The 27,078-nt window shown below is 37.8% G+C and overlaps 3 protein-coding genes across 4 annotated transcripts; 2 read left to right on the top strand and 1 right to left on the bottom strand.

The window, feature by feature from the left end:
* Positions 1 to 113: 113 nt before the first annotated feature.
* On the bottom strand, positions 114 to 16,767 carry LOC119084802 (multidrug resistance-associated protein 1-like). 2 transcript variants are annotated; one of them, XM_037194871.1, is made up of 11 exons: positions 16,609 to 16,767; positions 15,110 to 15,409; positions 14,785 to 15,051; positions 13,951 to 14,153; positions 9,072 to 9,717; positions 8,866 to 9,003; positions 8,578 to 8,809; positions 8,304 to 8,509; positions 6,844 to 8,240; positions 5,331 to 6,368; positions 114 to 1,465 (listed from the first exon to the last, which is right to left on the bottom strand). In XM_037194871.1, exons 1-11 carry the CDS (start codon positions 16,636 to 16,638, stop codon positions 1,450 to 1,452), a joined length of 4,473 nt encoding a protein of 1,490 aa, XP_037050766.1. In that variant the 5' UTR covers positions 16,639 to 16,767; the 3' UTR covers positions 114 to 1,449. The 2 variants fall into 2 exon arrangements, with proteins under 2 accessions (XP_037050766.1, XP_037050764.1); XM_037194869.1 differs by lacking the exon at positions 114 to 1,465 and having other exon boundaries at positions 5,191 to 6,368; positions 16,609 to 16,765.
* Positions 2,768 to 4,462, top strand: LOC119084817 (lysozyme-like). The gene is made up of 5 exons (XM_037194902.1): positions 2,768 to 2,930; positions 2,998 to 3,085; positions 3,990 to 4,128; positions 4,195 to 4,246; positions 4,307 to 4,462. Exons 1-5 carry the CDS (start codon positions 2,867 to 2,869, stop codon positions 4,387 to 4,389), a joined length of 426 nt encoding a protein of 141 aa, XP_037050797.1. The 5' UTR covers positions 2,768 to 2,866; the 3' UTR covers positions 4,390 to 4,462.
* Positions 16,768 to 21,445: 4,678 nt separating the features above from the next.
* Positions 21,446 to 26,768, top strand: LOC119084810 (NEDD8 ultimate buster 1-like). The gene is made up of 10 exons (XM_037194879.1): positions 21,446 to 21,688; positions 22,404 to 22,527; positions 22,590 to 22,728; positions 22,792 to 23,005; positions 23,065 to 23,307; positions 23,381 to 23,492; positions 23,620 to 23,781; positions 25,727 to 25,995; positions 26,183 to 26,503; positions 26,568 to 26,768. Exons 1-10 carry the CDS (start codon positions 21,560 to 21,562, stop codon positions 26,673 to 26,675), a joined length of 1,821 nt encoding a protein of 606 aa, XP_037050774.1. The 5' UTR covers positions 21,446 to 21,559; the 3' UTR covers positions 26,676 to 26,768.
* Positions 26,769 to 27,078: the final 310 nt, after the last annotated feature.

Raw genomic sequence — 27,078 nt, 5'->3', positions numbered from 1 at the left:
AGTCCCTTTTTTGCAACCCTCGGTGAACTTTGGCTACTCCCATACCTTGCCGGTTGGAATATTTCAACACGACATACCTTGTTACAGTTAGCCTGAAGGGTAATTTTTTTTTAAATGTTGCAGCCCCTCGGGGATATGGGATGTTGGGGGGTCTATGGAAAGAGGACGTCGAGCTGATCATTTTCCTAGAAGAAATTTTTTCTCTAACTTGAGATCTGAGGGCGGTAGAGCTGCTTGAAGGCTCGAGGTCGAATTTTTTTAAATAGCTATATCTCCAGATATATAGAACCGATCTATCTGGTCTTGGTGCAGGTGTGTAGGTAATTGATGGAAGATTAAAACACAACACCAACCATGCCATGTCGGCTGTGGTGCCCATAATGGACATTTGAAGTACAAAAGTGTCTGTATCTCAAAACACCTCATGTTTTTTTTCGCGTTTTTTTCGCTTAAAATGTAGCTTAGAACCTTCCCTACAAAGCCTCAAAATATTACCAAGGCGCCGCACCTACAGCCCACAAAAACAGTTGAAGACCATTTTTCGAAGTCACCTTTGTATGACAAATATTCGATTAAATGTTATGAAAACTGCCCTGCACACATTCACTGGAGACCAAAACCAACAAATACTAACCGACTTTCGTAGAAATATGTCGATTTTTTCAACATTTTGTCACCATCGGGAACACGTTTGATTCTGTGGAAGGTAGAAGTCAACCTGAAGTGGTCGGTTGTTCGCTCTATCTGGATGCTAGACATCACAGCTTTACAACAAGCCCACATTCGATGCAACCGATCTGGTTATATTGGCTCTATCATGTCAAATGTATGAGAAAATAAATCTACTACAGCGTACAGAGACCGTAAATTTTCTTAGTTGATGATCGTTGTGCCTACTGCAGGTGTATGCAAAATTTTTTGCTAAAAGTGTAATTTGAAGTGATTTTATTTATAAGAGGAATGTGTGCAGGGCAGTTTTCATAACATTTAATCGAATATTTGTCATACAAAGGTGACTTCGAAAAATGGTCTTCAACTGTTTTTGTGGGCTGTAGGTGCGGCGCCTTGGTAATATTTTGAGGCTTTGTAGGGAAGGTTCTAAGCTACATTTTAAGCGAAAAAAACGCGAAAAAAAACATGAGGTGTTTTGAGATACAGACACTTTTGTACTTCAAATGTCCATTATGGGCACCACAGCCGACATGGCATGGTTGGTGTTGTGTTTTAATCTTCCATCAATTACCTACACACCTGCACCAAGACCAGATAGATCGGTTCTATATATCTGGAGATAAAGCTATTTAAAAAAATTCGACCTCGAGCCTTCAAGCAGCTCTACCGCCCTCAGATCTCAAGTTAGAGAAAAAATTTCTTCTAGGAAAATGATCAGCTCGACGTCCTCTTTCCATAGACCCCCCAACATCCCATATCCCCGAGGGGCTGCAACATTTAAAAAAAAATTACCCTTCAGGCTAACTGTAACAAGGTATGTCGTGTTGAAATATTCCAACCGGCAAGGTATGGGAGTAGCCAAAGTTCACCGAGGGTTGCAAAAAAGGGACTTTTCTGAAAATGTACCAAAAGAGACCACTTTCAAAAAAATTGTATTGCCATTCGAAAAAGCACATTAACCTTGTCTAGAAACGCTATTAAAGTGCTGGATCGAGAACTTCGTCGAGGAGGCATCACCCCTTGAAGAGGTGGAATTTTCGACTTTCCGCTTCTATTGCTCTGCGACCAAATGACCGAGAGCAATAATTTTTACATGGTTGTTCTTAGAATTTGTCCCTCTACCGATTCCAGTTTTAAACACTTGTCCATCAACTTCCGCAGAGCCAGGCGACGATATTCCTAGTTCTCAGAAACGGCTCAGCGGTTTCGCCTGCAACATGTGCCGTGTACTATCCCCTAACTCACCCAAGTAAAACTCACAAATGTCTAAATCTGTCGAAATCAGACATCTCAAGTCTCACTGAGACTTATAAGACAATAGATTTTGAGCTTGAGATATCTGAATTCGACAGATTTAGACATTGAGATGTCTAAATACAAAAACTTTTTTACTCGGGCAGCTATGAAAAGAACCGAGATGGAAGTCGACATGTTTATTTAAAGTTCGTTCAGCCCCAACGTGATTAACCAGAATCAGCTATATTAGTTGCTTGAATTTTACTTTTAATGACATTTACCTTAGGCATCGTATGCACCTTGTGAAGGTCGATCAACATTATTTTACTGCCGATAATGAATTTGTCTAGAAGATGGTCATGAATTAACAGGGCCGTAGCTGGTTTCCATGAACGTGTTTTGAATTACTTCACCAATTGTCAACTTCTGAGACCCTTGATATTTTACAAGAAAAATCAAATATAAAGTTTTTGTCAAGTCAGATTTTATTGTAAAAAATCAAAAGCCCCAGCAATAAACAGTTATGAGTTCCGCGACATACATATCTGTAATATTTTTACAGGCTTACTGCCCGTAATCATAGCACGTCATTTATCAACGACCTCCAGAATCCCTGCTAACACAAAATTCTCAGTGATCATTTAATAACTCCAGGATGGGATCAGGTTTAATGTTGCACCCCGCATACCTAGCCTACGGGCCTGTGCGTATATCGTTTCATATCTTATTTGGTCAATGTATTTTGTCGTCTCAGTGGAAAACAACATCAAGCCAGTTTATGGTTAATTCAATGTGAATAACTTTACAACCGGCCACACCAGTTTTTTTTAGCATAAAGTAGTCATTTATATTTTAAGTGTTGCATCTCAAATATTTTAGTCGGACAACGCTCGTTAAGGTATTCACAACTTTCATATCAATAAGTTCTTCTGTTTGAGTTCAAAGAAAAAGCGGTACAATGAGCGGAAAGGCAGTGCTATGTCTACTCATATCAATTGTTTCAGTTGCTACTATAGTGCAAGGTATTCTGTGAAGTCAAAAAATTGATTTCTTCCTATCAAGTTATCTTCCAATTATTTTCTGAAAAAGGTGAATTCGATGACACTTGTGCCAGATGTTTGTGTCACATTCAAACCAATTGTAACAAAAACCACCCAGCTGGGCCGTACAAAATCAGGTGAATTAATTGGTTTTCTACTTGTCATAGAGAAGCCAGTATATACAAAGAAGACAGAACAATGGCTTAATATTGCCTTTCTCAAACGAATATCCGCATTGTGTGACTTTTCCAAATCGTTTTTGAAAACTGAAAAAGCCCGTACGTTGCTTATAATCAATCTGTGTATGACACACTACAACACATTACACTGACTCATTTGGTACTTTGATGATCCGTTGCAAGAACCGCAAAGTTAAAAATGTAACGTACCAAAGACAATTTATCCCAAGTTTGGTAAAAGACGAAGGTACTAGCGTAATTTTATAAAAGCCCGTATAAAGTGCTATGATATGAGAAATAGTTACTTATGCCACCTAGTAATAAATGCTTCAAGTTGTGTTGTGTCACTGAACTTCAAGCATGAGTGGTACTCTAAATCGAGTACTGAAATGGGACAGTGTATCAAACAAATGGTTGCACTGTAAAAAAAATGCATACAAAATAATTTTTTATTTGGAAGGTGTTACTCGAAGCACTTCTGCTTCAAGTGCGCTGGTTGTGTGCAACTCGGCAATAAATGCTTTTTTCATGCTTGGGGGCCGAAAATGAGGGCAATTTTTCAAAGTTTCTCGGGTTTTCTGCACTTTGCATGAAAATTCACATGTGTACCTGTTCGGGACGGTTGATGTAAGGCTCTTTCGCTTGTAGACCTCACTTCGTTCCGCCTACAATCCGCGAAATTGTCTAAAATCAATCGTCCAAAACAGATACACAAATGACTATTAAGGCACACGATGCGTAAAGTCCCACTCGGCCAGCGGCCTAAAAAAGCAATATGTCACCGCCTCTCTGATCAGAACCGAGTGTCATTAAAATCGTAGTCAACTGAACAATGGAAAAATAATTTTTGTTACTCATACAGCTGGCCTTACTGGGCCGATGGTGGCAAGCCAACAGTGAATGGTGAAAGTCCCAGTTCAGAGACTGCTTTTCAAAATTGTGTCAGAGATGAAAAGTGCAATTTTGATGCTGTGTCTGGTTACATGAGAAATTTCGAACAGGTATATAAGACTACTAGTAGCACCCGGTAGCTGTAGATTTATAAAATTCGGTGTTTTTTTTGTTAGGACTGCGATAACGACGGACATATCCAATGTATTGACTACATTAAAATTCACGGTAACATTCTTGTTCTCACAATTTGGAACAAGCAGAAAATGAAAATATTTTCCTTTTCAGTTTTTGGTGGATACGGCTGCACTGGAGACTTACCAATTCACCTTCAAAAGAAATATGACGATTGCTTAGCCGGCAAAGTATGAATTCAGTAAAAACTGAGTAAATCGCTAGACATTTTCTAGTAATAAAATCATCTTTTGCGTTTCTTAGTCAAGACTCATTAGTTTTACTATTACCGCATAGCTGTAGCTATTATTCGAATGGTATTAGTGCATTATATAGACCTCAATCAACCTTCCTGACTCCTACATGCCATTGACTCAATTTTTTTTTGTTTGTTAAATATTGTCGTGCATATGGGGCCGTCCATAAAGGACGTCCGCGATTTTTCTGGAATTCTAGACCCCCCTCCCCCTATAGTGCGGACGTCCTTTATGGACGGCCCCTATGTATGATTTTGTTACTGATCTTGACTCAGTTTCTTTGTCTTCTACAAACGCTATTCTACATTTTGACTGACTACGCTGTACTTGACACTTTCATCACCTTAATAAACGTAGTTTGTTTGCTAGATAGAGTATTGTTTACACACAAAGAAAGCATGCACCTTGTCTGAACGAAATGAATGCAAAGTCAATTCTGATACCATCAGCCTTCAAATATTGTCTTTCTAAATGCAAGAAGCAGTGGTACACAGAAAAAACGTCAAGAATCTCGTCTTTGATAGCGTGCAAAAATGTGCGAGTTGTTGGGGGAGTGTGACTCATAAATATTGAGGACTGTCAACACTTTTTATTTCACCATCAAAGAGTTCTACAAGATTAGACCTTATGTACATTTTGTAAAGGCACAATTCAACGAATATTAAAGATAGTAGTTCGAGCTAGTCGAACACGCACGGGACGCCATCTATCAAACGAATAAGTCACACTTTTTATTTTCACTCGACTGAAATTTCCGTCTTTGTTGTAAATATAGCTCTGCAAACTATTCAGAAACGTGTAACGCATTGCAATTGTGGTACTTGCAATTTTATTACCGTCACAATAGTCCCGATTCTTTAGCCATGCTATAAAACACGGACGTCTTGTTCTGTAGCAACTCTGTGGGTGGCGCAAATTCCATCACTTGTCCCCGATCCAAAACGAGCACCTTATCGGAATCTATTATTGTGTTCAATCGATGTGCAATTGTCAAAATGGTACAATCATTGAATTCCGTCCGAATGGTCTTTTGGATCAGATCATCCGTTTCCAGATCAACGGCTGCTGTTGCTTCGTCCAAAATAAGCACTTTCGTTTTCCTTAATAGTGCGCGAGATAGGCACAGCAATTGTCTCTGTCCAACTGAGAGGTTGTCTCCGCCTTCAGTAATTTCGTGATTCAAACCGGCCGTTAGCTCTTCGACGAATGATTTCAGGTGAGAATGTTCCAGTGCCGTCCATATTTCCGCATCGCTATTCTGCTCGAATGGGTCCAAATTCAGACGAAGAGTTCCGGAAAATAGAACAGGATCCTGGGGAATTATAGTTAGGCGTGATCGCAGATCCTGGAGTCCCAATTTAGAAATATCATGACCATCAATTACTATTGATCCGCCAGCACCTTCGATAATGCGAAACAGCGCTAATGTTAGGCTTGACTTTCCAGCACCAGTGCGGCCTACAATGCCCACTTTCTCGCCGCTATTTATTTCGAACGAAATTCCCCGCAGAACCAACTCCAAACCATCTCGATATCGTACCTGGAAGTTGTTGAATTGAACTCTTCCAAACTCTGGCCAGTTTTTTGGTAATAACTGTGGTGTTATTGTCCATTGCGCTTCCGACGTCACTTGACTGTATTCCTTCACTCTTTCGACAGAGACAGATTCCGTTTCCAGCGTGGAAATGGAACGTACCAGCCAATTCAGTCCTTCGGTTATTTGCAAGGAATAAGCGATCGACAATCCAGCCATACCCGCTGAAATGGTGTCACGATTCCAAACAGCGAATAGGGCAGCAAAAAGGATTATCAGATTTGCAACCGTTTCCAATCGGATGCCAAGCCACCGATTAGCCACAATACTTGCGAATTCTGAGGTTTGGTTCGTATTGACCCTTAAATCCGATTCTTTGATAAATCTGGAAAGAGTTAAGAGCATGTTAAGATCAACTACCCGAAATTTGATACCAACTGAAATTTAAGTGAACGAATACTTGGATTTTTCGGAGAAAATCGTAACATTCGAGCTTTTTCCTTAAGCACTTGTTGAAAAAAGTGCGATTCTGAATCATTGAAAAACGCTGTTAAATAACTTTCAGAAGCAGTATTGAAACACTATCATCAACTTTTTAAAACGGGTTTCAAAGGTTCGGAATCGATTTCTTTTTCAACAACACCTACAGCCAACCGAAAGCCATTAAGGGAGGAAGTAGTACTGCGTTTTTCTCAGAAAAGTCTAATCTTTTAATAGAGCTAAAGGTATTCAAAGTTGTCTCTGTTACGTAGTTTTATGCTTAGAGAGGAAATTACGAAATTTTGTTCGAAATTTCCTCTCTAGGTATAATTACTCTTAGGTTTTATGTATAAAAATACGAAAGACACAAACAAAACTACCTCTTTCCAACTGCGTAGGCACGTATTGTATGCGCTCCCTGAAGTGTTTCGCCGAAGTGGGAGTAAATTGGCGATCGAGATATGGATTCCAAGCGCTTAAGTTGACGAGACGTGGCGATGTAAATGCGTTGTAGTATATAGTACATCAATGCTATTGGTATGATGACCACAAGGAACATATACGTCGACATTGATATGACAACAACAGTAGCCAAAACTTCAAAGCCAAGTCCGAATACATCCGAAACCACTTGCGGTAATCGGTTATCGACAGCATCTATATCCTTTGCGAAGCGTGATAAAATTCGTCCGGTTGGCGTAGTTTCGAAAAACGATAACGGAGCGTGCAGAATGCTATGCAACAACGTTCGATGTAAGCGCATGCCAGCTGCGAGTCCACCAAGACGAGGTGAAAGGTCCAATAAGTAGCCAGATATTCCGATAAATAAACCGAAAGCACCATATACTCCCAAATACATATCCCGACGTTGAGTGTCGGTTGCTGCTTCAGAGTCTGATGACCATATTGTCAGCCACATGTTTGAACCAATCGAAACACTCTGAAACACTACGTTCGCCATCAGCATCAATACCATCCACTTAATACCTACATTCTTGACATAGTGTTTGTACACGTCATACTTTACGCTGCCGACTTGTAGTTGTTCTTCGACGATCAGAGTATCCTTGGTTTCTGGTATGAATTTCTGATTAATTTTCGATACCGTAGTGCTTGGCATACTTGTGTCGCTGGCATCGGATGATTGGCGTGATAGTGTCTGGGAACCGAATTTCGCACCAACTCTATTCTCAGATGTTTGACTCCGGCTTCGTTCTAATTTTCTCACGATCTCTTCATCGATTTCCATTTGATCTTTCAAAATTTCCATATCCTCACCATCCATGCTCGTCTCTTGTACATGCTGCAGTAGAAATTCAGCGAATGCTCCTTTCTTGCGCATTAAGTCGGCATAACTTCCTGATTCGGAGATTTTTCCACTTTTTAACACAATAACGTTGTCCATTTTCGGTAAATATTTCATCGCATGCGTCACCATAATTCTTGTCTTTGAAGCTAGCAATCCTGATGGCCCTATGACTTGTTCGAAAATATGCAGGCCAACATGTGCGTCTACAGCACTCAACGGATCATCTAAGAAATAAATGTCAGCATCGTTGTACACCGATCTTGCCAAACTGATTCGTTGCTTTTGTCCGCCTGACAAGTTGATTCCTTTCTCTCCAATTTCCGTTTGATCGCCGGCTGGTAACATTTCGAGGTCCGGTTTCAATGCGCACGATCGTATGACTTCTAGATAGCGTTGCTGGTCAAGCGGCTTGCCGAATAAAATATTATCTTGCAGAGTACAGTTCTGTATCCAGGCTTGTTGAGGAACCTGTCGAGGAACATGGCCGGTGAGAATTTACTTTTCCACCAATGTTAATCAGACTTCAATTACATAGGCTATGCGTCCGACCGTGTTGATTCTGCCCGAAAGTCGGTTCATTTCACCGAGAAACGCAGACAAAAGTGAACTTTTACCAGAACCGACACTTCCTACCACAGCTACTAATTCTCCTGTTTGCACTCTGATGCTGATATCGGAGAGCAACGGTTCTTTGCCGCCCCAGGAGAAAGATGCCGTTTCCATTACCAAGGGTGCTCCTTAAAAGAGAAACAAGTAACGGTTATACATTCGTACTTTCCGAAATAAATATTTCAGCAAAACTCACTTTCTTGATCGTAGTGTTCGATACTGTCTGCGTCAAGTTCTTCGCTGTTCAAAAACTTATTGATCCTCTGGACGGAAACTTTCGCTTCAACAAAATTTGACACCAGATCCGGTAGCATTACCAAGGGGAAGCGTATTATGTTGAACAAATTCAATGCGACGAAAGCGATTTGTGGCGTCAAAACGTTTTTCTCGTCGATCAATACAAACACACCGAAAGTGAGCAGAGACACCTAAGACGTTAGTTCTTAGCGAAGATCGATATGTTTTGTTTTTTTGAGAGACTTACTATGAAAGGAACTGTAGCCCAAATAAGGTATGCACTAGAGTCCAAGAACGCAGTCCTTCTAAGTGTTTTCACTTCTTTGTCACGAATTCTGTTCACATGACTTTGAAAACTGTTTTCCCATGCGTACAGCTTTAGCACCTAAATTAAATAATGATGCAAGGTCACGGCGAGGACATTCTTTGGGGCTATGAAAAGAAGATGCAAACCTTGATTCCATTTAAGATTTCATTCATCATTTTGATTCGTTCGTCCTTATTGGCCATTTGTTTAGTATACAATTTTCGCAGCATATTCAGAATGATCCCTGTGACAGGCATTGATAGGATCATCACAGCAAGTCCGGCTAATACCGACACGCCCAGTATCGACCATAAAAAGTACATTGCAATTCCAATTTGAAGTGGAGCTGACCATACCAGATTTATGTACAACAACAGATCGGTAAATCGGTCAGCGTCGATACTCATCAAATTGGTAATTTCACCGACCGTCGACTCTTTTCTCGTTGCATTCGAGACCACCAACGCCTTGCGATAAATGGCACCGATTAATGCCGTTCGGATACGGAAACCGACCATGTACATTTGGTGGTAGAAGTGTGTGAATATTAATGTTTGTACACTGGCCACTGCAAATAGCAATGCTGCATACATGAATCCCTTCCAAAGCTCGGGACGGTCATCACTTTTACTGGAATCGACGAAATCAATGGTAAGACCGAGCAGTTGCGGTGCGACGAACAGCAAAAAGTCTTCGGCAAGTTTAAGTGATGTGGCGAACAGAAATGAGCCACCAAATGATTTCCACATTACAGGAACAATTGATTGAGTGTGTTTGTTTTTCGATGATTTCCTGGGACGAAAAAGAACGAAGTCAATTGAATTTTTAACTCAATTTGTACATCAAAGTACATTAGTGGTAGCACGTATAATTTTGACTCTCATTTAATTGATTTCCAGCTTTTTTGGTTTTTCTAAATCTTTTACACAATGGCTATTTGAATCGAAGGATGCGACGTTTAGCGGAAAATAATTCACGCCGTAAGTGTGCCTAAAATTTGAATTTCAAGTAGCTAGGGACTAAAAGTCTTTTTCATACCTAGGACCCGAAAAGTGCGACTTCGTCGCACTTTTCCTCCGTCCAATATGAAAAATACTTTTCATGCTTCGGGGCCGAAAATGAGGGCAATTTTTCGAATTTTCTCGGGTTTCCGGCCCTCTGCATGAAAACTTACATGTGCACCTGTTTGGGACGGTTGATTTAAGGCACTTTCGCTTGTAAGCCTCACTTCGTTCGGCCTACAATCCGCGAAATTGCCTAAAATCAATCGTCCAAAACAGGTACACAAATAACCAATTCGTACCACGGACTAAAAGTCTTTTTCACGCCTTCGGCTCTGTCTGGAAACCTCTCACACGCTAGTCCTAGGTACGAAATGTACTATTTTAGCATGTGAGAGGAATCGAATACGGTAAAAAAGACTATTAGTCCGTGGTACGAATAGTATTTTTCATATTTGACGGAGAAAAAGTGCGTCCTAGGTATGAAATAGTTATTTGCATCACTTGGATTGAAACCACGAAATTACAGTATGCAGCGTAATTCGTCTGAATGGTCGTAGTGTAAAGTTCCAGGATTCACATAGAAAGGAACGCCGTCTCTGCTCTCTGGATATTTTGAAAATCTCCAATAGCTTAGCGTGTTAGGCTGCAGACTCACACCGAAATATTATGTTGGAGCTTTGTGGTTGGATTCGAAATCGCTGACATAGCAAAAATTTTCATGATACGACAGTGTTATAGGTCTGTTCCAAGGCCATACGAATTGTCAAATTTCATCCATAGACAACATAACGAACGTAACCTAAACAATTGCTCATGAAAAATGAGCTGTCGAAATTAGCGCGAAGCAGCTTCAATACGTAAAATTTTTTGACAGCATTTTTGCTGAAATTTTGTGGCTCCGTATATGTACTGGTTTTTTTGTGAAACTCTAGTAAAACACAGAAACAAAAATGTGTCGGTTTTCAAAATTCTTTGTGCCTCAAAATTTCAGCAAAAAGCAAAGGTTATGTCGTCTATGGATGAAATCGTCGTGGTTCGGGTTGTCAAAGTTCGCGTTTACGGTTTATGGAACAAACTTACATATTAAAACTAGCGAATAAATCGTAATTTATTGGTTATCAGTAAAAAATCATAGATGGTGTAGCCAGAGGGAAGCAGACAAGAACAGTGAAAAAAGTACTGATAATTCTTGTACGATATCATTCTAACACGTAATCTATCACCGAAACTGGGGTACCTTATTATGCAAACGCATCACACAATGGATAATTGTACGGTACCTGACAAAACAACTCAACACCATATAATAGCACAAAGTCTGAAGTCTACCTGCGTAGTATACTCTAAGCTGCAATAAAAAGAGATGGTACAAGAAACACAATGTACTGGTCTAGGCTAAGAAATATTTATAAGAGCAAAATTAACAGTTGAGAGAAATGACTAGTTTCAATAAACAAAGAACCCGTTTTCACCATAAAAAAACTTAGTGGCAGGGCTACTTCGTTCAGAGAACAGTTGTCAGTCTTTTGTATATAAAAATTTGTCTAAATATAAATTTCATTACACTAACTACGAAAATTGTAATTTTCGCTTCCCGAATGAGATGCGAAAGTTTAAAAATTCAACTCTCAGTAAGCCACGACATCACAAGAGGTGCGAAAGTACTTTCGCCCCCCAAACGAGGATGCGAAAGTAAATAACAGCAACAACATGTGTTCAGTCTGGTGTCGTTGTGATCGCTGTGATTGTTGTGATAGAAAAGAACGTTGCCAATAATTTATTATTTTTTCTTCAGAGAGATGCTAAGATAACGGCTGGGACGCCGTTTCGACGGATAGAGGGAATTTGTCAGCCTTTTTCATATAACGAATGAAATGTCAAAAATGGCTGACTTTTTCCAAAATTGGTCGATTGTTTACAAAATAATTAATTTTTGACTACAATGATTCGAGAAGCAGAATATGGAAATACGTTTGCATCGGTGTCAAAATTAACGTAAAGGGTTTTATTTGCAAGGTACTTTCGTATTATCTGAGATATACGCGTTCAAAAATTGGTCACCAAAATTGCTTTTTTCAATTCGGAAATTGTGTACGAATACTGAATCTGATTTAAAAATAATTGGACTTACGTTCATTCTGATCCCACAAGGATCATGTTAGCAATTTATTTCATTAAAATTGGTGATGCTGGAAGTATTAAAAACGAGCCATCAGAACAGTCGGAGCGTTTGCTGCGACTGAGCCCCGTACAAACCCGTATATCTATTGCGTTCGTGACCCTATTGCGTCTGTCACCCTACTTTGACCGTAAACCTATTGCGCCGGTTAATGTAGTTAAAGTAAAATTATTATGGAATGTGTACATCTTAGAAATTGCGCATAGCGCAATTACGAAGCCCCGTACGACGTTCCTTTCAAATGAAACAAAAATTTCAAATAGCGCTAAAATTTTAATTTATTGAGTATAAATACACATAGGGCCCTAGTACCGGCCTTAGGCCGAGGACCCAAATTTATTTTTATTTTCAACTACATTCTATTCGGCCTTCGATTACCTTCTAAATTAAACAAAAATTAAGACAAACGGATGAAATTTACGCGAGTTGTATGTAAAATACACATAGGGCCCTAGTACCAGCCTTAGTCCGAGGACCCAAATTTTTTTTTTTTTCAACTACATTCTATTCGGCCTTTGATTACCCTCCAAATGAAACAAACAATACGAAAAACGGATGAAATTTGCTCGAGTTCTATGTAAAATACACATAGGGCCCTAGTAGCGGCCTTAGTCCGAGGATCCAAATTTAATTTTTTTTTCAACAACATTCTATTCGGCCTTTGATTACCTTCCAAATGACACAAAAATTACGAAAAACGGATGAAATTTGCTCGAGTTATATGTAAAATACACATAGGGCCCTAGTAGTGGCCTTAGTCCAAGGACCCAAATTTAATTTTTTTTTCAACAACATTCTATTCGGCTTTTGATTACCTTCCAAATGACACAAAAATTACGAAAAACGAATGAAATTTACTTGAGTTCAATGTAAAATACACATAGAGCCCTAGTAGTGGCCTTAGTCCAAGGACCCAAATTTAATTTTTTTTTCAACAACATTCTATTCGGCTTTTGATTACCTTCCAAATGACACAAAAATTACGAAAAACGAATGAAATTTACTTGAGTTCTATGTAAAATACACATAGGGCCCTAGTAGCTTTTCACTTCTAAGGCCCTAACTCACGGTCCACTCACCCGATTTTAAAAAACTTTTTTTTCCTGGATTGGTATTGACAATACCTATCATTTGCCGTGTCATTTACATTTACATCGTTTATTTTGCCATAAATATCACCAAAAGACCTTAAATCACTTAGGTGGCCCTAACTCACGAAGGGCCGACCCGAATATGCCCATCTTCGAACTTAGCCTCACTATTTTGACTATCTTTCAGGGAAAAAAAAAATTTTGAAATCGGATTTGATTTACTCAAGATATCGACGTGACGGACAGACGGACAGACGGACAGACGGCCCAAATTTTTATTGCGGATTCGTCATCTATGAACATAGGCAAACACTTTGCCCTTACCGTCTGCTTCGAATTCCATCAATTACACACGGCATCGTAATCCTATAAGCCCCTTCGTACTTCGTACGGGGCTAAAAATCTGTGGTTATGTCTTTTTCAATTTGACAGCTGGTCGCATACGGTTCAATTTTTTTCAGAAATGATGGACAAATTCCCTCTATCCGTCGAAACGGCGTCCCAGCCGTCATATTAGCATCTCTCTGTTTTTCTTATACCAGGCGGCTGCCGCCCCCTGGACCCCCGCATATTTCAGCATATTTCGGTAAATTTCATCAGTTGGAACGTGTTTAGGAAGCTCAAATTACAATTTTCGTAGTTATTGTAATGAAAAGTTGTATGGATCACATGGCAAATCCAAATAACCATTTCTCCACCACAACTAAAGAGTGCAAAATTATTTAAGCTTAGCGTGCCCAATATGACTTACATGCTTTTCTTGATAGAACTTTCCAGTGCAGTATTCCAGTGCTTCGTAAACACTGAAATAATTTCCGTTGTTGTGTCTTCGGGTTTTAAATCCCACAAATCGTCTTGTTTTAGTGGCGCTTTGTATCCTTTCCATGCCATTTTATCAAACCAAGCGAACAGTAACTTTGATACAAAGTTGCAGCTCATTTCTGGACAAGAATTCTATGGAAAATAGCTATGTAAAGCAACCGAATGAAAGACTTAAAGTAACAGATTGTGGAATTTGTTCATGTATTGCCCGTTGACAAGTAAATCGCCACCGGTTTTGAGTGCGTTTTGAGTTTTGTTTTTTACACCTTGTGGACAATAAGAATAAACTTTGTGATAGAAGAATCCGTCTAAGACAAATTAAAGAACACCTATAAAATGCCTTTATTCTCCATGAACATTTGTCAGTTGATATTTGAACACAGTAGTGTCAGTACTACAGCATAAGTGAAGTATAATTAAATAACAAAGAACTTTGATTTTGTGAAACTAAATAATTACAGTCTTGGACATCTCAAATGTCTCACTGTCAAATTTTTCTGAGAATTTCATTGTGTCATTGCGAATTCACAATGGCATTCTTTGAAAAAAATGACAGTGAGACATTTGAAATGTTAAAGCCTGTATAATGAAGTGTTTGAAAATTTAATAAGTGGTTTTTAAAGATATTTCACAACACGAACCGTTCCTACCAAAATCGTACTAAATTATTCTGAGCGTCCACTTCATCAATAGATGATAGATCGCAATAATGTAGACCATCACCTGTTTTTCGTTGGAGTGCAATTTTCAAAGCATCGCTCACCTGTGTCCTTGGATATTTGCTTTCCAATGGCTCTTCGTCCGCTAAACAATTTAGAAAAAGCTCGATTGTTGTGATCGTGAAGAAGATCATGAAACTGACGAAATTGTATTCGTCCCAGGTACTTTTGATTTCTTCGCCTCTGCGTCGAATCTCACTTCGGCATTGTGGTATGCTGAACAGCAAAAGGAACAACCAGAAGAAGAATAGCACACCCGATGTTTGTCTACCATATCTTTTGTTTAAATACACAATCAGACTGGACAATATCTGCAAAATAAAAAAATAAATAAATTTGATTCAATCCGGCAATCGACGCTTCACTTACAAACGTTAAAATCTTTATTGCCAGCGTATATTTATCGGCTGGAATGGAATGCATACTATTCACATAGCGTTTTGCCACGCATAAATCGACTATTGTTAATAAGATCAATGCTCCCGTAAAAAGCAGTTTGCTGACATTTAATATTCCCCACGGAATATTTCGGTTCAATGACCGCTTAATATAGAATATATCCACCCAAAAGAACATCCACAACAGTAGACACGGCACCCAAACTAACACCGTCCGTTGGAAACACACCGTAAAATCGGGGTCATCTGTATACCACGTGAGGTTGGAATTCTACACGAACATAAAAATCAATGTCAAACGATTGAAACAATAATTAATTAGCTCAATTGAGGGGAAATCATTAATAAAACCACTAGTCGAGGGGTGGATAAACGTAAATTCCGTTCGAACCTTGTTTTTTTTAAACAAATGTTTTCTTGTTTTTTCTGTTTTTTCTTGCTTATAAACAAAGAAAAAAACTAAAAAACATGGTACTTCTTTCGGGTTTTGTATTTTTAATTTTGTTTTTCTGTTTTCTTTTAAATTCTTTCTGTTTTTAATTTGATTTTTCATTTTTTACAGTTGTTTTTTCGATTTTCTTCTTGTTTTTTTTCGGTTTTTTCTTGTTTTTGTGTTTTTTCTGTTTTTTATTTGTTTTGCAACAAATTTATTTTTGTTTTCTATCCCTTCGAACCTTGTTTTTTATGTTTATCCACCCCTCGCCACTAGTCAACAATCAGTTCCAATTCTAATTCACTTCACTGAAAATGAGAAAATATCAAAAATGTCTGCACACTACGTGTTTTCTATTTTTGAAAATGAATGAATGAAATATGTGAAAACACTCTGATTTTTTGGCTTGGTGCTGCAATGTTTTAAAACCGATTGCAATGAAAAACAATACAATCGAAGGCATAGCTTTGGAGTTTTGTAAGTGAACAAACATCCACAATTTTCGGTGTGATTTTAACCCGTCCGTGAAACGGACAATTTCAACATTGAGACTACTTCCAAGTGTTCGCAACTTCGTCGTTTAGGAAACACGTTGTTCCTAACTTATGTGTTAAGAAAATAACTATTATAAGCCCAAACGTGGTGCAATGAGCTAAAAAGGAGTGTTAAAAGAAGCAATGCCATACCACAGGTGGTGGGCGAAAGTTTGTTACAATCATCAAAGGTAAAAAAATTCTGTTAAGACTTATAAGTCTTATGTTTGCCTTGGGCATCAGAATTTTTCTCGTAATTTAGGCCCTCATTTCGCTACGTTAAAAAGACCTCCGCACTTTCCATCTTGAATTTCGACCGCACTACCGGCGTGAATTGACGTTTCCGGCTCATAGCGGCAATCTCACATCTATACGCAAAATAGCTATTACAGATCAGTTTTTGTATCTCATCTATTTTCTCAATAAATATTTATTGTTAAATATTAACTTTTCTCTCAAAGTTACGACACTAATCATTTTCCTCATACGTGAAAGTTTTTTTACCCAAAATTCAGAACCACAAAATTCTTCCATTTTTCAGGTGTGTGTATAAAAAACAGGCAATACACAAAAACGGTTCGTTTGACTGGATGTTGTGAAATCAATAAAATTTTATCCATAAAAAAAAACACAAAACGTTTAGATTCACTTAGTTAATTGTCATGGGTTAATTTGTTGCTGTTTTTTTTAAAACTATATTTGTATTTGCTTCACCAAATGTCCTCGTTTTTAATTAAAGTTGAAAGTTAAATTCACGCGACTGCTTCAAGATACGCTTCACTATATTGATTACCCTCTGTCTCGAGATTTTAAAGCATACTAAATTATGATTTGCTTGTGATTTCAACTTATCATTAAACACCAATGAAATAACACAATATTGTGAAATAAACGACAACAACAACACCAAAAAAAATTACTCTGCCGGTAGTCGCCGGCTTTGATATTTGAATGATTCTTATAATCGTTTTTCCATTTGAAACAATTATGCGGTATTAGGGACATTGCGATTTTCACTTATAATTATAAGTTGACGTGAAACTAAGAAATCATAAATAACTTTTTCATACAAAACATATGGCGAGTCAACTTATACATTAAAAGTTTTAAGTAAAATTTACATTATAAGTGAAGATCGAAATCTCCCTAATTGTTGTGTCATAGAAATAGCTTGTGTCGTTGTACCCCCCAAAATTTAGTGATGTGGTTAGTTATTATTATGATATACCTCTACCATGCAATAACGTACATATATCGTGACGAAATACTTGTTTGAAAACAAAAGGTTGTACAGCTTGTATTGATCTTGTGTATCGGGTCATTGACTGAATATATACAGAATGAATTTAATCAGCTGGTGAAATAGAAATTTAATGAATAGTGAATGGTGAAATTAGTGATTAGTCACCTGATATGGTTTTTTTGTGGGTATATATAGGGAGTGTTAAACACTGCACGTGTAACATATTGTTAACTGTATTCCACTCGACACCTTAATTGGAATCATAGTAAAAGCTCTTTTTCAAGAAAAAAAAGTAAGCACATAGCATAGTAATATAGAATCATGGGCGCGCGTTAGCATAGCGCCCGTGACGCAAGTCCTATTACTAGAAAAAATTAAAAAAAAAAAAAAAATTTGTCGTAGACTGCAGAATATATATACAGAAAATATTGAAGTTCTACAATTCAAATCCAAATGACTCCAAATTAGCTTTAAAAAAAACTAGGGGTCCGTACGAGTTCAACGAGCTATCACACGTTCTTGTAGCTTAAAATTTGGTCACGCAATAAATCTTCCAGAAAGCCCCATTTCCATACATTTTGATCAATTTCAGTACTTTAAACGAAATGAAAACATAGCTAACGCCGACCCGTACGAAACACCTATTCGTATGAAAAGCCTTTTCTGTAACACTCTTCATTTCTTTTACTTCATTCTCTACTGAAAAGCTATTCGCCCTTTAAAATCACTTACATTATCTTTCTTTGCCTTGTTATCATATACAAATAAATTGCCGTACGTAGTCAACTTTCATAAATTCCTATTTAAACAGCTATATAGTTTGTTTGATTGTTTATTTTGATCGATATACAGGCAAAAATTCCTAATTACATATCAATCTAATTATTTTTTATTTGAAAATTCGTTTAACGAGAAATTTATTAGTTCTTGGTTTACTTAGGTTTACTTAATTTGAAAGTGTAAAAGTCGAAGTGAATTTTTACTTTGTTTTTAAATTTTATGAAGTTAGGTTCCATTATGTTGATAGAAGAATAATAATCATTGTGGTGGGCTTGTAGACGGTAGATGGGCGAGTTACGTTCAATGTTAGATTTCTTGTTGAATGCAAGGTAGAATGGGAGTTGGTTGCGAGTCGTGCGTGTAGGTTTATTGAAGTTGAGCTTAGGAACTGATCGAGCCGATATTGCCATGAACCAATTTATGTTGCAAGAATTCATCGAATTGAAGTCTCCGAGTTTCAAGCGATTGTATTTTTAATTGCTTAAGGCGCGTATGGTAGTCCGGTTTAACCCAATAGAATTTATAGTAGAGCATGAGGGTGAATTTCCGCTGGACTCGTTCAATACTGTCACTGTACATTATTCTTCATACGAAATACCGAACGGAGCGATGGAAAGTAGCAAAGTATATAAACTATGAAGGTAATGCAAATCCGCAGTTAAACACGGATCCAAACTTTCAGGTGAATTTTAGCGCCGTCATGTTGCACACGTATTGAATTCGTTTGCGTCAAGTTGCATCTAGTGGTGAATCTGGAACGATTTAGCGGCGTTATGTTGCACACATATAAAATTCGTTTGCGTCAAGTTGTATTTAGTGGTGAATTGGAAGTATTTGGGGCCGTCATGTTGCACAAGTCTAAGTTAGACAACATACGAAAATGAATTCACCTGAAAGTTTGGATTCGTAATTTCTCTGATCCGCTGAGGGTCTGCATTACCTTCAGTGTTTATATACTTTGGAAAGTAGAGCGTGATCTATTATATTTTGACAAAAAAACTACTACTGCGTCACATGCTCTATACGTATGTGTAGACACCGTAGACACGCACAATGTCGGTAAGAATGCAAGAACTGTCATCTGTCCTTTTTGCAATATACAGCCACGGACAGTCAAAAAAGTGCATTTTTATGATTTTCTTGTTTATCGATTTCAGCTGTTTTAACAATACAAATTACAATGGCAAAACAGCTGAAATCGATGAAATACGCGCACTTTTTTGACTGTTTGATCGTATTACTTGGAAATATTCTTGACATTTTTCTCTGCGTTAAATTTGATTGATGCATTTTTTTTAAATTAAGTCTTTTATGCAAATTATTTGTAGTTGATTAATTATTTGATTTTTTAGAGTTAAGTCTTTTTTGCAAATTATTTCCAGACGTTTTCCAAAGCTAAGTCCGTCATGCGAATTATTTGTTAGTAAAGTCCAAATTATTTTTTATTATTTTTTTCGAGTAAAGTTTTTCGAGCAATTTTTTTCTACTGACATATTTTCTTTTTTCAAAAATGTTAAGTCCGTTATACACATAGAGTTACAGGCGAGAGTTGGCGTGATGGCGTTTTGTCGTTTTATCATACATGTGGCCACTACATGGGCAACCCTATCTTTGTAGTATTTATCAACCCTGAGTTATATGTTGATCTGTCAAAACCAGGCCCGTAGCTAGAAACCATTTCTCAGACATCCCAGAGGGGGCTCAACGATGGTAAAAAACTTTTAGTATTGGGAAAATAAAAAAAAACGGTTTTTTGGAAATTCCAGACTGGGCTTAGCCCCCACCGTAGCTACGGGCCTGGTCAAAACAAAAATTATGCTGACTCATATCAAAACAAACCATTGCATTTTTTCGTTTTTAAACATGTAATTGGATACGCCTGTAACCACTGTACCGCCTGTATCAACACTATTTTGCAACCAATTTGTTAGTATTCTTGAATGAAATTTGTGGTATTTTTACTGTGAAACCGTTGACTGCACAAATTCATATTTTCACTAAACCACTTCCTTAGGCAAACAATTTTCAGTATAATTCGATAATTTTCACTAATTTCCTTTAGTTTAATTTGTTCCTAAAATTTATTATTTCAATTACTGTGACGAAATTCACAGAGTTAAACCAACTCTAAAAACAAACAAAAACAACACAAATTAAATGAAACAAAATGTCAGACAGTGTTCATGTAACAGCAGTAACAGCTACTGGCCACAAGAATACAATTATTAGGAGCATCGGCACCCAAAATGCTGGTATCCTCTTAGAAGTAGCATTTTCATAGAAAAGCGCCATCTAGCCAACTCTCGAGTATAACTCTATGGTTATGCAAATTAGGACAGAATAGGTTCGTTCCAAGGTCATTTCGAAATGTCAAATTTCATCCACAGAAGGCAACTTAACCTCAACTTTCAGATTGACGAAAATTTTAACGAAAAATTTACAAAGAAATTTGTTGACGTTTAGGTCATGTTCATCTCTGTGGATGAAATCGTCGGCGTTCATGTTGTCAAAGTTCGGGTTTACAGTTATTTGGAACAAACCTATTGACAGATGATTTAGATCTCATTTTCGGTCAACGAGCAGAGAGATGCTAAGATAACGGCTGGGACGCCGTTTCGACGGATAGAGGGAATTTGTCAGCCTTTTTCATATAACGAATGAAAGTCAAAAATGGCTGACTTTTTCCAAAATTGGTCGGTTGTTTACAAAATAATTAATTTTTGACTACAATGATTCGAGAAGCAGAATATGGAAATACGTTTGCATCGGTGTCAAAATTAACGTAAAGGGTTTTATTTGCAAGGTACTTTCGTATTATCTGAGATATACGCGTTCAAAAATTGGTCTCCAAAATGGCTTTTTTCAATTCGGAAATTGTGTACGAATACTGAATCTGATTTATAAATAAATGGACTTACGTTCATTCTGATCCCACAAGGATCATGTTAGCAATTTATTTCATTAAAATTGGTGATGCTGGAAGTATTAAAAAATCTGTGGTTATGTCTTTTTCAAATTGACAGCTGGTCTCATACGGTTCAATTTTTTTCAGAAATGATGGACAAATTCCCTCTATCCGTCGAAACGGCGTCCCAGCCGTCATATTAGCATCTCTCTGTCAACGACCCATCTCTTTTAGATCTTTTTGTTGGGATTAGTACAAGATTACAAAATTAAGCAGGTCGACATTACTAAATTGGTATATTCAAAAAAAAAACTCCAAAATCGATCGCATTTTTCCGTGCTTCGTTCTACTACAATTTTCGATGCGACATTATTTTACTCACATCAACGTCAACACCAATCAGCTGATGATTTGCATTATATTGTTGTTCAACGTAAACAAAACAAACAAAAACATTTTCATCACAACGAGGAGAATATTGTCCATGTGTATATAGTGGAAGACAAAAAATAACAGAGAAACTAACAATGTCAGGAGATTTGAAAATTGAGAATATATTAATGCAAGTGCGAAGTAAACTTCAGGAAGATGGTGTTAAATTGTGGTTAAGTCCGTATTACGAGGAAAGCATTGGACCTATCGATGAAATGATTGAGGTAAGTTTTTACAATACTGGGATTTATCGTTTTGTTGGATGCGCAACATCAATCGCCATTTTTTACTAAACATTTATCGTATCACGAAAAATTTTAAAAGTTCAATTTGAATGACATGAGAAATGTACCAAAGTCACAAAATGTTTAGTTTCTCAATTACACCCTTATGTAATACATCCTTTATTCGTTTTGTTTTTTAATTTCGCCTAAAAAAATCCTTCTTCTCTGATAATTTTAATGTTTCCATTTTTACTGGCAAGCTGTAATAGTATATTACTTCCGAGGTTCCAAGTTGTGTATTTTGGGGAGTTACAGCCCGACCCGAAGGGGAGGGCTGTATTCCCCACTTGTCAAATAACAACTTGGAACCTCGTAAGTACAATGCTTTACCTGATTAGGCAATGTAAATGAAAATGAAACATGCCGTAACACGTAAAATCTCTTAAAACGGACTTCACTTTCATCGAGTTAGCCAACACAGTTCAAAGAGAAGCTGAGTTTGGGAGAGGCTAACCGATCGGCTCGGTTATTATTTTTGAGCCGATTTGTTAGCCCAAAACTAATTAAAACAATTCGAAAGAGGAAAGCTAAACGATTCGGTGGCACTGAGAAGTGAAATAGAAAATCTAGGGAAGCCGACCAATTCTGAACTTTCTATCGTAACTTCAATTTCATCTACAGACTGATTAATGTGACTTCTTCTTCCCTCAATTAGAAATTGGCAACCGATTATTGTCAGGTATTGAATGTTCCATTGAATTATTGTCAAGCTGCCATTTCTGAACTGCAATGCAATGCCCTCGATAAGCTGCGAGCACGAGCAGAATTTGCTGAGACTGGTAAGCCAAACTAAAATACAATTTTTATACGCTATTCTGTTCATCTGAATGCTTTCAATAAGGCCTGGCCACAATCAAAGTTCGCGCACCGAATCAAGTCGGAGGGACGAGATTAATTACAATTAATGTGAAATTGAGCGAAACTGGCAGAACTCTGCAAGAATTGGTGGGAAAGGAATTGGAATTGGAATGTCCGTTAAGGTCAGTGAGTGTCAAACATTTTTTTGTTTTGTTTGAGTGAAAATAATATTCTTTCTGGTACAGGGTGAAACTAATCAGTGCCGGTAGAGTCATAAACAGTCATCAGATATTAAGCGAACAAAAGTTACAAAACAATCAGCAAATCTTGGCCGTTATATTGGAAACAAGCGACAGTCAGGCTGTAAATGCAGCAGAAAGTGCTGCTTATGACCGCGTCCAGAAAGCTAGAGATGATGCACAGTTGTTGATAAATCAGAAACGGCACGAGTTTATGCAAGTAAGCGGAATTGATGGACTTAACCTGGAATACTGTTCGATTGTCCTGCATCTTTTTAGATGGAAGATCAGAAAGGCAATGCGATTCACTTGCCGCCGCAGGAACGGGCTAGCTTAATGATGGCATTAGCAATGCATGAGAAGGCGAAGGTCGAACTGAAGAAGGAAAATTACGCAGAAGCTTTGCTGTTGCTGTTGGATGCTGACAATGAATTCAATCAATGTGGCTCTAACCTACTTCAAAATGTGGACAATTACGCTCTGCTCAATCTAGACATTGCTTGGTGTTATTTGTGTTTAAAGGTGAGCCTGTCAAACTGTCGTATTTATTCCGTTTTTCATCTGAACTGAATTTTCATTTTGTGTCGACTGGTAGAGCGTCCAACAACTTCCGGACGCTGAGAATCGGCTTAGAATCTGCGAAACTAATTTTAAACGAAGCTATGGTCAAGACTTGGATCGAGTAATGTTGCTGAAAGGGTCTACTGGTAAGTTGCAATTCTATTTTCTTGACACAGATAATAATGTAGTAGAGGTCAATGACTTAAATTCTCTTCTACCTTAATGATCTAGTCTCACAGTTCACTTAAAACATTTTTTTCGAATTAAATCTAGGCAACGAGAAAGCGTTGATTATGCGTCTACATTTGTTGCAAGCGATCGTTTTATTTCATCAAAATCGACGTTTGGAAGCGCAGAGTCTGCTCATGTTGGCCGAGACTGAGTTAAATCAGTTGAAAATCAGCGACGAAAGTGTTACGGCTCTCATCGATATGGGTAAGTAGTGTTCACGTCTTTGCATTGCTCGTTCCATTTTTTTTTTAACAAATTGATTCAATTCATTTTGTTGCGTTGCTACTGACTACAGAGGAACAGAGTATAGTACGGAATGTAAGTTTTTCAGACGCTTTGTTCTTCTCGCACATAATTTCTTTGATTTTGTCGATAAACATTTGATCAAGGCTGTAAACTTTGACGCGTCGTAGAGCTAGTAATCGTTTCCGCTTATACTCGATTCTGATTTCGCTAACTCCCTAATTATTAGTGCTGGTTGTCCTGAACATTATCCTTATCGCTTGAAGGACATCCAAAATTCTTTTTTTAGGTAGGGAATTTCCACAATTTTTAAGAATTAATTTTCCGAATTCTTCTCACTATGCCCGTTAGCAATTAGACATGGGAAAGCACAATCTTAGCCGTACAAAATTAAAAACGATATTAAATGTGAAAGATGGTAGGGCAATGATTTCCAATATTCTAAACGCCCACTAATCTCACAGACACGCAAAGAATAGTAGATTACGTTTTTTTTTTGCCGAGAGGGAGGTTTGTAACCAGAGCCGAAGGCGAAATAACAATCTCCAAACAAGGTATTTTACTTGCGAAGTCCTGCGAAAATGAAAACAAGAATAGACCGGCTGAAGCCTGCTGAGGTCTTTTTTCTTCTTTGTTCAATTTCTATTTACTACCAGCTTGGTATTTATTCAATTTCCACTTTGATATTCAACTACCAAATTTTCGAATTATAAATAGGCAAGCAAGAAGACTAATTTCATCAGTCGCTTTCCAGCTCTTAAACAGTAAACATCTCTACAACCTCCGTATTAGCTTGGTAGTCAACTACCACTTTGTTCAACTACCACTTTGGTAGTCAACTACCACTTTGGTAGTCAACTACCACTTTGGTAGTCAACTACCACACTTTGGTAGTCAACTACCACTTTGGTAGTCAACTACCACTTTGGTAGTCAACTACCACTTTGGTAGTCAACTACCACTTTGGTAGTCAACTACCACTTTGGTAGTCAACTACCACTTTGGTAGTCAACTACCACTTTGGTAGTCAACTACCACTTTGGTAGTCAACTACCACTTTGGTAGTCAACTACCACTTTGGTAGTCAACTACCAAATACTCGATTTATAAATAGACCAGCAGGCCGAATAATTTCATCAGTCGGTGCGCATCTCTCGAACAGTTAACATCTTCATTTCATTTCATTTATTTCATCTTAAAAAAAGTTCTGTTTACATGACCTGCGTAACTCTAGTTTGCACTAAACAATTCAAAAGAGCTACTATATTCGCTGATAATTATTTTGGTAGACCAACTACCAAAAACTACCAAATTTTCAAATCGCAATGTCTGCTATGAGCGATCGGTTACCAGATAACAAATAATAATGATTTGCCATAATCGCCATAATTATAATTTGTGACACAGACACGTGGACGGACAGATGGACGGACGGACAGAAGGACGGACGGACGGACAGATGAAGTGTCCACAATAGGTTCTTTTTTTAAGAAAAAAGACCTAATTACCGCAAGTGTCAACGGTGTGCTCCTTGCGAAAATTTAATTTTGGCAGGGTGCTGCGAGTAAAGTATTATCTTTGAGTCTCTCGTGTATCATCGGTTCATTTTGATTTCCACCAATGGTGTTGCAGACGATGATACTATTCGATGTCCATAGACCTAAACAACAGGGCAAGACAAAATTCATTTTGAAATTGAATTTTCTTAGCCATCCTGTTTCGATTCAAACGCTGTCTTTATCGTCGTTAGGAGGGTCATTTCTAAATTCGCTCCCAGGCACGCTTTCGGTTGATATTAATGTATATTTAACCATCACAAAAAATAATATCTGAGCAACGGCTTAACGTTTAACTTTTAAATCGCCCTAAATTTCTCTATACTTATCCCCACTGTATTGTTGCTTAGGTTATACAATGTCCGAAGCCCGCATTGGTCTTCGTGCATGTGGAGGCGACATCGATCGAACAATATCGTACATAATCGAGCTGAGGTCGTCTCGTGAAGAGGCACGCAAACGTACCCGCAAAGAACGTCGCTTAATGAAAAAAGTGGGCGAATCGAAAGATAAAACTTGGATAAATCCACGCAGTTTAACGGACTTAGTTGATATGGGATTTCCGAGTGAATTATGTGTCGCTGCGTTACAGTTGTCAGACAATAATGTAGCCGATGCGGTAAGATTTCTTAATTATTTATTAAAACATAACTTCCGAGGCTCCAAATTTTTATTTTGACCATTCGAAGGGGATGGCGGTATTCCCACTCGTCGAAATAAAAATTTGGAATGACGGTCATACTGTGCTTTATGTGATTGGCAATGTAAATGCATATTTCATGAGAGTGCATTTTGCTGTTCTGTAGGTGAACATGCTTCAAAACAACAAAACTGCGCTGCAACAAAAAGTTTCCGAGGATTTTATACCAGACACAAAAATCGTTGATGAAATGACGAAAATGGGATTTCATCCGGAAATAATCAACATGAGCCTTCGACACGTCAGCAATAATATGAATGAAGCGGTTGATATGTTACTTCGCATGCAGGGAGAAGGAACTTACGACAATCTGTTGACCAGTATTTGTGGTTCTACTTCTGCGGCAGCCACATCAACCATACCAGCAGTCGCTAATGCTGTAAATATTTTAAAGGCTAACGTCGAGGAGGCTACTGACGCCATGGCGGTATACACAAACGGCGTTTTAATAACAAGGCTGTAGTCTTAATGCCTTTTTCTTTTGTTCACAGGCCTTTGAACGATTTTCCGAAGGAGTGTCAGCCAACGAGGACGATTATTTAGATTTGTCGTTAGTCATGGAGGAGAATTTCATTGCCCAATACAAGAATTTTTTTTGATGTGACTGTGTTACCATTTTGAAAAGTTTGATGTCTTATTGACACGGTACATGTTTGTGAATACTACGAAAGAAAATTAAAATAATATGGAATAAATACTGTTAGTTTTAGTGTTGCACAAAAGGTTTTCCATTACTCATGATTCGAATTCGTAATATGACGTAATTAGATTCGTTCTACAATTCTCACGAGAAATCTGTGTGCCCTTCATTTCAAGCAAAAATAAATTACATCATAGCACTGCCCCTAGCAATTAGCATAATGAATTAACAACGTTGTTAACCAGAATCTTCTGTACTTATCTTCTATCACGTTTTTACCGCCCAAATGTAAAATTTATATCTTACTATCGTAACACCGTTATTTGAAGGCTGTGCTGACAAGATCAATGAAGTTGATAGAA

This window comes from Bradysia coprophila, unplaced genomic scaffold (assembly GCF_014529535.1).
Source record: "Bradysia coprophila strain Holo2 unplaced genomic scaffold, BU_Bcop_v1 contig_94, whole genome shotgun sequence".
Lineage (NCBI taxonomy): Eukaryota > Metazoa > Arthropoda > Insecta > Diptera > Sciaridae > Bradysia > Bradysia coprophila.
The sequence above is the reverse complement of the archived record's forward strand: the minus strand, read 5'-3'. Positions and strand labels throughout refer to the sequence as shown.

Excerpts from the sequence above, each read along its gene's own strand:
- LOC119084817 (XM_037194902.1), top strand. The coding sequence starts at position 2,867 with ATGAGCGGAAAGGCAGTGCTATGTCTACTCATATCAATTGTTTCAGTT. Across the intron at positions 2,931-2,997 it reads AGTTGCTACTATAGTGCAAG|GTGAATTCGATGACACTTGT; the intron begins GTATTCTGTGAA and ends TTTCTGAAAAAG. Across the intron at positions 4,247-4,306 it reads TGACTACATTAAAATTCACG|TTTTTGGTGGATACGGCTGC; the intron begins GTAACATTCTTG and ends TTTCCTTTTCAG.
- LOC119084802 (XM_037194869.1), bottom strand. The coding sequence starts at position 16,638 with ATGGAAGAATTTTGTGGTTCTGAATTTTGG. Across the intron at positions 9,004-9,071 it reads AAATCTTAAATGGAATCAAG|GTGCTAAAGCTGTACGCATG; the intron begins GTTTGCATCTTC and ends TATTTAATTTAG. Across the intron at positions 8,241-8,303 it reads CGGTCGGACGCATAGCCTAT|GTTCCTCAACAAGCCTGGAT; the intron begins GTAATTGAAGTC and ends GTTCCTCGACAG.
- LOC119084810 (XM_037194879.1), top strand. The coding sequence starts at position 21,560 with ATGTCAGGAGATTTGAAAATTGAGAATATATTAATGCAAGTGCGAAGT. Across the intron at positions 23,493-23,619 it reads GTTGCTGAAAGGGTCTACTG|GCAACGAGAAAGCGTTGATT; the intron begins GTAAGTTGCAAT and ends AATTAAATCTAG. Across the intron at positions 25,996-26,182 it reads ACAATAATGTAGCCGATGCG|GTGAACATGCTTCAAAACAA; the intron begins GTAAGATTTCTT and ends GCTGTTCTGTAG.